Below are 8,775 nucleotides of genomic sequence, written 5' to 3'. Positions count from 1 at the left end.
CATTGTCCCTCTGAGAATGGTGATAAACTGTCAATTTCTGTCTCTTTTATTCTGTGTGAAAAAGCAGTCACTGAGCATTCAGAGGATTAAGGTCTATTTTGTTAAATCTTTAGGTCAATTTTCTGTTTAATGCTGTTTATTGGTATTCTCACAATACAAAGAGAAGCCTTGCAACTAAAACAACCCGGAGAGAGACGGACACATACGGTTTCATACCAACTTTATTTCTTTTTTTTTTCCTTTATTTTTTTTCATGATCACTTCTTTTGCACAACAACAACCTCAAGTTGACAATGAAATGCACGTGGCAGACCGAAGGGAACCGGACAAGGCTCTGTTAGGGATGGAAAGTCTTTCCATGACACTGTGCCAGCTCCCCACCCAGCACAAGGGATGTGACCCTGGCTGTGGCAGGAGGAGCACATCCTGCCCGGAGCGCTGAGCCCTGGGGTGACAGCTCAGCCCTGTGCCCACACAGTCATCTTCCAGCCCTTTCCTGCAGCCACAGGCCGGGGTGCTCCTCCCGGGGTGCACAGCTGCCTATCCCTGCTCCATACTTTGGTACTTTCCATCTCAGAGCACTTTAGAGACATGGAGGCATTGGCTCTCCCATGGTCCCCGTGGAGAGGGAGCATCTATGTCCCCTTGTCAACGGGTGTGGGAAACTGAGGCACAGGGGATGCCAGGGCAGGGATGCCCAGCTGTCCCCTGTGTCCCTGCACCCCGGGGACCACGGAGCACCCACACATAGGCGTGGACCAGCGCCCCTCTGCTGCTTTACTTACAGACAACTGACTACGAAGGCGGAGTTTATTGGTCTTACTATGTCATCTCGTCCCTAGCATGGAGGGTAAGAAATCTCTAGCACCGTAAACAGCCATTCCCTGACTCATTTCAAGTGGTATCAGAGTGAATGTGCATATATTGTTTCCACGGATGCGTTTCTGTGCGCGTGTGCACGGCCGGGTGCACAGCCACTGCCAGGATGACAGGAATGCCATGGGAGGGACAGAACAAACTCCGTGAGACAGGATTGCAGAGCCAGGGCCAGAGAGCTGGGCTAAGCTAAAGCAAGCAAGCTGAAGTTTACATTTGAAAGGGAGCAGCAATACCGACCTACCCCCCTGAGGTAGGATGCATGCAACTCCTCAACTCCCAGCGGCCCTGGAAGGTCAACTCAAAGGGAACCCCACCACTGGGTTAGAGCAAGGTTATTTTAATGACTCCAAAGTAATAAGACAAGGAATAGGCCCAGCCCAGAAGCAGTCAGAGGGGCCAGCATCCTTGGAAGTGCCTATTTACAGGCAGAGCTGAGCTCTGCTGTGTGGAATAATGTGGGCACAGAGCTGTAGTTTGGGCTGTTGTGCCTCTCCTACAGCTTCACCCATCGCTCAGCTGTCAGTGCCAGCTGGGAGCTCATTTTAGCTTCAGCTCCTCATTCTTGCCCAAATCAAAGGCTCTTCTCCAGGAGGGCTCTTGGAAGGCCCATGCATGCACATAATGATGTCACCCTCCTGGCTTTCCTCCCTCACACTGCTGCCACACTTGAGGTCCAGGCAGGGATGCTGTGGGTGCCCTGAGGATGCTCCCCCTACAAGGCACAGTCCCATGTCCATATGATGCTGCTAAAATGAGATTGAAAACTGTTGGTTCAGAGCTCAATTCATAAACACCTTCAGGGATCAGTGGAGACCTCAAACCCCACAGTAAGGAAGGTGAGCCCAAGAACTGGGGGGGTTGCATGCTGCGTCCACATCCATGGTACATGGGAATGCTCCAGGAATGACACAGGCTGGGGCAGTAAGGACGTTAATGAGGATACTTAATTAGTCTCATTTGAGGCATGAAGTATGCAGCTGCACACAGCCAATAGCATGAAGGGATACGGGAAGGCATGGAATAGCCACAATCCTGGCCCATGCCACGTGCTGCAGGTTGGGCACAGTGCTGCATGAGCCCCTGGCCACAATGGGATTGGAGCAGTGGGTGGAAACCCCTCATCCAGCCAACACCGCGCAGCCAAAGCAGTCACACATTTCCCTGATAGTGCCCAGTGGCCCTGGACAAGCTCCTGAACATCCCTGTCCATCCACCTGCACCAGGCAAACACGGCTCCAGGACACATAAAGCCTCTGGCCCCACAGCTGGGGCTGTTTCCTTGGCACGACGTGTCTCAGCAGCAGCTCCCTGACATTACCCATGCACAGCTCTCCCTGCACATCCCTGCTCCTCCCTGCAGGAGCTTCTCCTGCAGGAACACATTTCCCAGCCATATCCACCGTCCCTCACTGCACCAACCTGATGGAGGGGAGAAAAATTAGTTTCCCAGTGCTCATACCTGCATGAGCACCATCTGCCAGGCCATGCTGCACTTGCCATGGGAATTTTTGCCAGGAAAAGCTATTGCAAGAATAAGTCCCCACTTGAGACCCATCTGGGCTCCAGGGAGGGGGAAGAGAGGGACATAGGGCAGCACAGGAGACTGAGAGGGAAGATCCAGGCAGGAATTGAGCCTGGAGACTCAGGAGCTGTTTGGGAGGATGGCTCTGACCAGCACAACTTGTTCCAGCTCTCTTCCAGCACATGCTAAACCTGACAGGTCCTCCAGATTCCACCGGGTTGCAGGGAACCACCTGGAACCTCCACACAGGGAGGTTTAGATCAACACTAAATTAGATGTACTAGAATTGAAGCATCACCTCTATTCTTCCTCTCAGCCCTTCCCTCTCCTCCCAGCATGAGGAGCAGCCGTCCCCGCTCTCACTGCCCTGCCCGCAGGACTCGGCTGCCTCCAGCTCCCAATTCCATCATTTTCCATCATTTTCTCTGCTCCAGCATCCCACTGGCACCCTGCCCTCACCTGGCCCAGCCTCCGACTCCTTCTGAGCCCCCAGGAGAGAGTGAAAATGGCCATTTCTCTTGTTTTCAACTCTTGCTCATGAGTACAACATTTCTGATAATAATAATCATAATAATCATAGTACTAAAAACAGTATTTACAACAAGCTCCAGGTCAGAATTACACACCAAGCAAACACTCAGCACCACAGAGAGTAGGACAGGGTTAATATCTCGCAGATACCTTCTCAGATCCCACCAACGTGGGACACAGACATTTGACAGTTTCAACCATTTCTTACACACAAACATTTCATTTAAATTACTTTTTAAATTTTTTTTTTAAACTTTTTAAAATTTCTTGTCACTATATGGATGAGGTGATGCTGGCGGTGATGCCGCACTCTACACAAATGCTTATCTAAGACAGCTGCTACTATAAACTGATCATTAGCTACTGTTAAGAAATTCAACCCTCAGTTTCCTTCTTTGCCCTAAATCTAATTTTCTTTTGTCACTGACAGCACAGGAGCTTTCTAATAGCCCTATTGTCCCCCCAGACTAGGAGGAGGGCTTTGGGAGTAAGGTAGCCCTTCCTTTTAGGAGCAGAGTCCCCTGACATCAAGCCATGGCCATGGAGGAATCTCTCCCACATCCAGCTGGGAATTCAGTGGAGATCAGAAGAGAGCCCCAGGATTTGGTCTCCAGCAATCTGCCCTATGATGGCCCCAAAGAGCCACATCCATCACTGGAAAGAGGGAAGGATTCTTCTGTTCACTAAAAGGCAATTTCACAACCATGCACCATCTTTGTTGGTTTGCTTACCTAGCAGAGTGGAATTCTATCTGGTGGGAGCACTGGGGAGCCCACAGAGGACTGAGGGTCTCTCCAGGGCTCCCACAGAGCTGGAACTGCAATCACCACCCACAGCTCTCCCAGGCAGAGCACCAAAGACCTCTCAGTCCCCGCTCAGCTGGGGAGAGGGTGGCTCAGTGGCCAACCAGGGCATCAGGCAGTGCCCACCATGACAGGCACTTGCTGTGATGTGACACCTGGCACCAAGCTTTGGGTGGAGCCCCTCAGCTGCTTCCACACAGGTTCTCAAAAATCACCCAAAGATGAGGACTGTGGTCACTGCCTACCTGGGCTGCTCTGAAGGCAGCCAAAAGATGGGGGTTCTGCACACTGCAACTCCTGAGCCATCCGTCTCTCTCCTTCCTCTCTCCCACCATGGGCAAACAGGGGACTGCTCCCTATTTTACTTCACACATAGAAATTATCACTTATTTCCCATTTTTCTGAAACTGATATTTGGCTCAGAGCAAACACCAAGAGGAGGATAAGCCCCGGATAAGAAATCCGTATCTCTGTGACACTGATGGTTGAATTTATTAATAACTTCGTTTGGTTTTTTTTCTTTACATCCGTTTAAGAAATATTTTTTTTTTTAAAAAAAGGACAAAACCCTCCAAAGAAGCTGTTTGATTGGCTGATTGACTGATTGATTCTCTATTTGATGTGAACTAGTTGCTATTCTGCTTAGAGGTCCCTATGATCTGTGAATCCCCACAAGCACTGACAATTAGGGATGCAGAGAGAAGCGTGTAGCTGGGGGACGAACACCGGGGAGGGGGGATGGAGAACCGAATGTCGCATCTAGACAAACAAAATAAAATGTGTTGGTTGGTCGACTGGTTGGTTTGTTAACAGGAATCAGGTGCTAGATGTGTAGAAAAGCCCTTTATCCAGAGATCTCCTCCCGCTGTTCCTTGTTCCTGCGGACCTCGGCCGCGTGCAGTTCCTGCAAAGATGGGAGAAATGACACCGGGCTAACATGCCCTGCTCTTGGGATCAATATTTTCCTCCTGCACACAGGATTTATATAAATAAAGAGACCAGTTTCTCATCCAAAACATCCTGAGGGTGGGAGGTTACACCTGCAAGGAGTGAAGAGGGAGCTTGGAGGCGATGGAACCTCCAGCGAGCGCGCTCCTGGCTCCTCTCTCCTGCAAAACCCTTCAGCCACACAGCCCATGGTGGGCCTGACACTGCGGCTTTGGACTTGCCCTTATCAGGATTATCCAAGCTTTGTTCTCTACTGCCCTTGAAGGACATAACGCCCTTCCTCACAGTGCTCTGGAGCAGAGCTCCTCCTCAGCAACCACCACCAAGGAGACACCCTGTCCCTCTCACCCATCACCCTGGGACCAGACCCCATTTTCCATAAGGATCAGCCCCCCCAGCCCCCAGCCCTGTCGCAGGGTCTCACTCACCTTCTCGCGGAGCCGCTCCCTCAAGGCGGCCAGGTGTGCCTCACGGATCTCCCTGCTCAGCTCCATCTTGTAGTTGAGCTTCTCCTCGGCCAGGCGGCTGAAGTTGTTGTTCTCCTCCAGCGCCTTGTGCAGCACCTCCCGCTCGTGTTCCCGCTTCTCCGCCAGCTGCTTCAGCACCTGCGCCTCCTGGGTCTGCCAGGGCACGGGGTGAGGCCACTGAGAGGCTCTTCCAGCCTTCATCTCCCCAGAGAGGCTTCCTGACTCCCTCCTCTGCTCAAACCGCTCTGCCACACCCCCTCCACCCCATAACACAATCTTCTTGCTTGAAGGATACTTTTGGTGCCTTTCTCCTGCTACCACAGAATTGTCTAGGTTGGAAAAGCCCTCTGAGATCATTGAGAACAGTTCCCCCAGCACTGGCCAGCCCACTACCAACCCACGTCCCCAAGTGCCTCGGTGATCACATGGTGATGATGAGGATGGAGTTGAATTCCCTGCCTAAATCACACTGCAGAACCTCACTCCATGGTTCCTATGTCTCACCTGACAATTTACAGTGGAATAAGAAGTGTCAGAACACTTCCCAGCTGTTTTAGATTAATCCTGCTGAGTTTTAGAGTTTGGTGCAATTAGTAGCAGAAAAGTCACTGCTTCTACAGGACCTCTCCTTACCTTCCTCCTCTCTTCTGCAGCCTCCAGCCTCCTCTGCAGCTCCTCCAGGGACAGGTCCTTCTTCTTGGGAGGGGAGGAAAGGATTGGGCTCTCAGGAGATAAATCTGAAGGGGACTTCAGGATCACTTCAAAGCTCTGGCCTGATGCCCTCTTATCCAGCTGCTTGACCTCCATATCTTTGTGGGGGGAAAAAACAGTGACTCTGTGAACCTGTGCCATTCAGGAGAGTGACCTGAGGTCATCAAGCTCCTCACACAGGAATTAGGATCTTCCCATGTCCCGATCTAGGTGATTTTGTTTTATCTCCAGAATTTCTTGATTAGTGATCACCTTCATTCCCTCCATGCAAATGAAATTAATTTAAAGTCATGGCATAATTACAGAAAGGTCACATTGCTGTTAATACCTTGTATGTCACCCTTGCATGAAGCAGAGAGACTCTGATTCTGTCAAGCTCCCTCATTGCCTGTGGGAGAACAACCCAAACACTGCTGAAGCTCCTGAGGGAGCAGGTTACTTACCTCCATACTGATAGATGGTGTTGGGATGGGGCTGGGTGTGGAAACAGGAGCAGATGAGGGAGAGCAGAGACAGCTCCTTCATTTTCTCCTTGTAGGCTGAAAAATATGAAATAGCCATGAGAGAGACTCTAACAGCAACAGCATCTCCTTTTCATGGAGAAATTAAGCAAGTATCCCATCTGCAGCTATCAGACTCTGTGGAGGCTTTTCCATGCTGCCAGGAAATCCCACTTGCAGCTACCAGACTCTGTGGAGATGTTTCCATGCTGCCATAGTTTGCCAGAAGGTCCCCAAGGAGTGTCTGATCTAGAGCAGCCTAAATTAGCTGTCAGTGTGGCAAATGTTATGGGAACACACAGAGCAGGGATTTAACACATCCAGGGGTTCAGTTTCCGTGCAGGGTTTTCCCTCCAAAGGAGCTGGGAGCTGCAGCCTGTGTAGTTAAACATGTTGGGACAGTTGCCCCGCCCTTTCTCTGGAAGTGGAATTTCCAGTCTCTGAGATAAATGATGCCCACTGACACCTGGAAACATTGCTCAATCCCTGGCCAGCTGGGAATATTTCCCAATTCAGCATTTCTGAGGTGAGGGTGAAGAGGCAGGAGGAGGTCAGCAATGTGGAGAACAAAGGGGCATTTGGGTGATGAAACTGTTCAGGGGCTCTGGAACCAGGGGAAGAGCTGGACCCCAACTTCACCTGCAGCAGCAGGTCAGGGAGGATGTGAGTGGATTCTGCCACCACCATGGCCCACACAGGCAGAGGCTGGCACAGTCTGTGACCACAATAACAGGCACAGTCTGTGACCTGTCCTTCTGTAAAGGACAGCAAACACTCAATCCTTTCCAGCTCTGCTGCTGTGAGCCCTCCAGTTTGCTCATTGTTCCTTGGCTGGAGGATGCACCACATCATCCAAGTGCTGCCCCAACACAAATTGCAGCAATCTGCTTCTGGGGCAATCTTCACCTGTATTTTTGGAGTTCAGCACATTTAAGACAGTGAACTGTTTGCACTGCTGACAAAGAACCTCAGAATAGGAGTTGAAGCCAGTGAGGTGCTCTGCCAGGCTGTCATGTCCTTTATCACATCAGTGAAACCCTCACAGCATCACTCCTATGAGCCAGGTCAGCAGCTGGGGCTCAGCACTGGGTGCTGCTGGTGAGGCTCTGTCCTGGGCTGGCTCCTTGGGTGGCACCCAGGCTCGTGGGGACAGTGTCTTCATGGCTGCATGTCCTGGCAAACCTGCCCTGAGCGTCCTTGTGCTGCCCCTCCTCCTGTCCCTGCCACAGGCACAGACATTCTGCTGTCCTGCCTTGGCTCTGCCCCTGGATTCCCCACACATCCTGCTGCTTCTGGCCTTGGTTTGTCCCCTCTGTCCTCAGCTCCATTTCATGCTCCAGCCAGAGGTGACTCTGCAGCTCAGCTTCCAATGCCACCTTCAGAGCAAGACCCTCCCCTGGGCCAGGACAGGGAAATCCCCAGAACTTTGTGATCTGAAGAGAAATTAGACACAGAACAATTCTGAAAAAAGTAACATCCTGTGTTTCACGTGCCCTTAGGAACATCTTTCAGGTATTCTCTGCCTTCCCACAGCTAACTGAGCGGGAAAACCTATGCCATTTTCATGCTTGCACTGATTTTTCCTCCTAGGTACAGAACTTCAGCATACAGAACTTCTTTTGCTAAACCACCGTCCCTGAAGCTCAGATCTTGACTGAACACTTTTTTAACTTGCTCCCCATTCTGATTTGAATCTGCTGCCCAGTCCTGCTGTTAAATGTAAACCAAATAGGAACAGTTTACACCAGCAGTGGCAGCCAGACATCTTTGATTTTGTTCTTAATGAAAAAAACCTCTGGAGAGCCTCTGAGAGGCCCAAAGTTGTGGCATGGAGCAGGAAGCTAATGCACCTCCTAATGTGCTGCCAAGAGCCCTGAGGAGGATCCCTGGGAATAGATGAGAGACATTATCATTTATTATCGTTTAGACATCCTCATTTAATACAAACAAACCAGTCAACAAGGTCGTTGCTCCACCATTATGTCTGGTCCTGGGTGAAACCAAGGCATGAGGCAGATGTGCCACACCCCCGACCCCCTCATTTAATTCAATTTAATTGTCTGACAGCACTTGTCACAGAGCACAGTGCTTTGTGCTTCACAACTGCAGCACTGGCACTGTGTGATTCCATGCTGCATTCCCTGCCTTTCAGGAGCTTTGCCGGGCTGATTTCACAGCTGCCTCCATTCCATTCCATTCCATTCCATTCCATTCCATTCCATTCCATTCCATTCCATCGGGATCTCCCCTGTGCTGCTTTCCCTCCTGCAGAGCAAACTGACCGTCCCTCTCCGACAATTAAAACGAAGAGAGAGAGGACAAAAGGCCAGGGCTGCGGCAGGGCTGTGCTGTGTCCTTCCCCCATCAGCCCGCAGATGCCATTAGCGGCACACGGGGCCGGGGGCCGCCGGGGG

General features: G+C 51.1%; 1 protein-coding gene across 2 annotated transcripts in view; it reads right to left on the bottom strand.

Moving 5' to 3' along the window:
- Positions 1-203: 203 nt before the first annotated feature.
- STMN3 (stathmin 3) overlaps positions 204-8,775 on the bottom strand; it is a 16,087-nt gene continuing 7,515 nt past the window's right edge. The window contains exons 2-5 of one of the 2 annotated variants that reach the window (XM_005422181.2): positions 6,305-6,400; positions 5,784-5,959; positions 5,112-5,303; positions 204-4,639 (exon numbers count right to left, since the gene is read on the bottom strand). In XM_005422181.2, coding sequence (XP_005422238.1) covers positions 4,580-4,639; positions 5,112-5,303; positions 5,784-5,959; positions 6,305-6,400 — 524 coding nt within the window. In that variant the 3' untranslated portion in view covers positions 204-4,579. Of the gene's footprint in view, positions 4,640-5,111; positions 5,304-5,783; positions 5,960-6,304; positions 6,423-8,775 lie in introns of those variants that run through there. The other variant, XM_005422180.2, reaches the window with a different exon arrangement.

Source organism: Geospiza fortis, unplaced genomic scaffold (assembly GCF_000277835.1).
Source record: "Geospiza fortis unplaced genomic scaffold, GeoFor_1.0 scaffold188, whole genome shotgun sequence".
NCBI classification, from domain to species: Eukaryota; Metazoa; Chordata; class Aves; order Passeriformes; family Thraupidae; genus Geospiza; species Geospiza fortis.
Note: the sequence above shows the minus strand (reverse complement) of the source record. Positions and strands in the feature narration are given on the sequence as shown.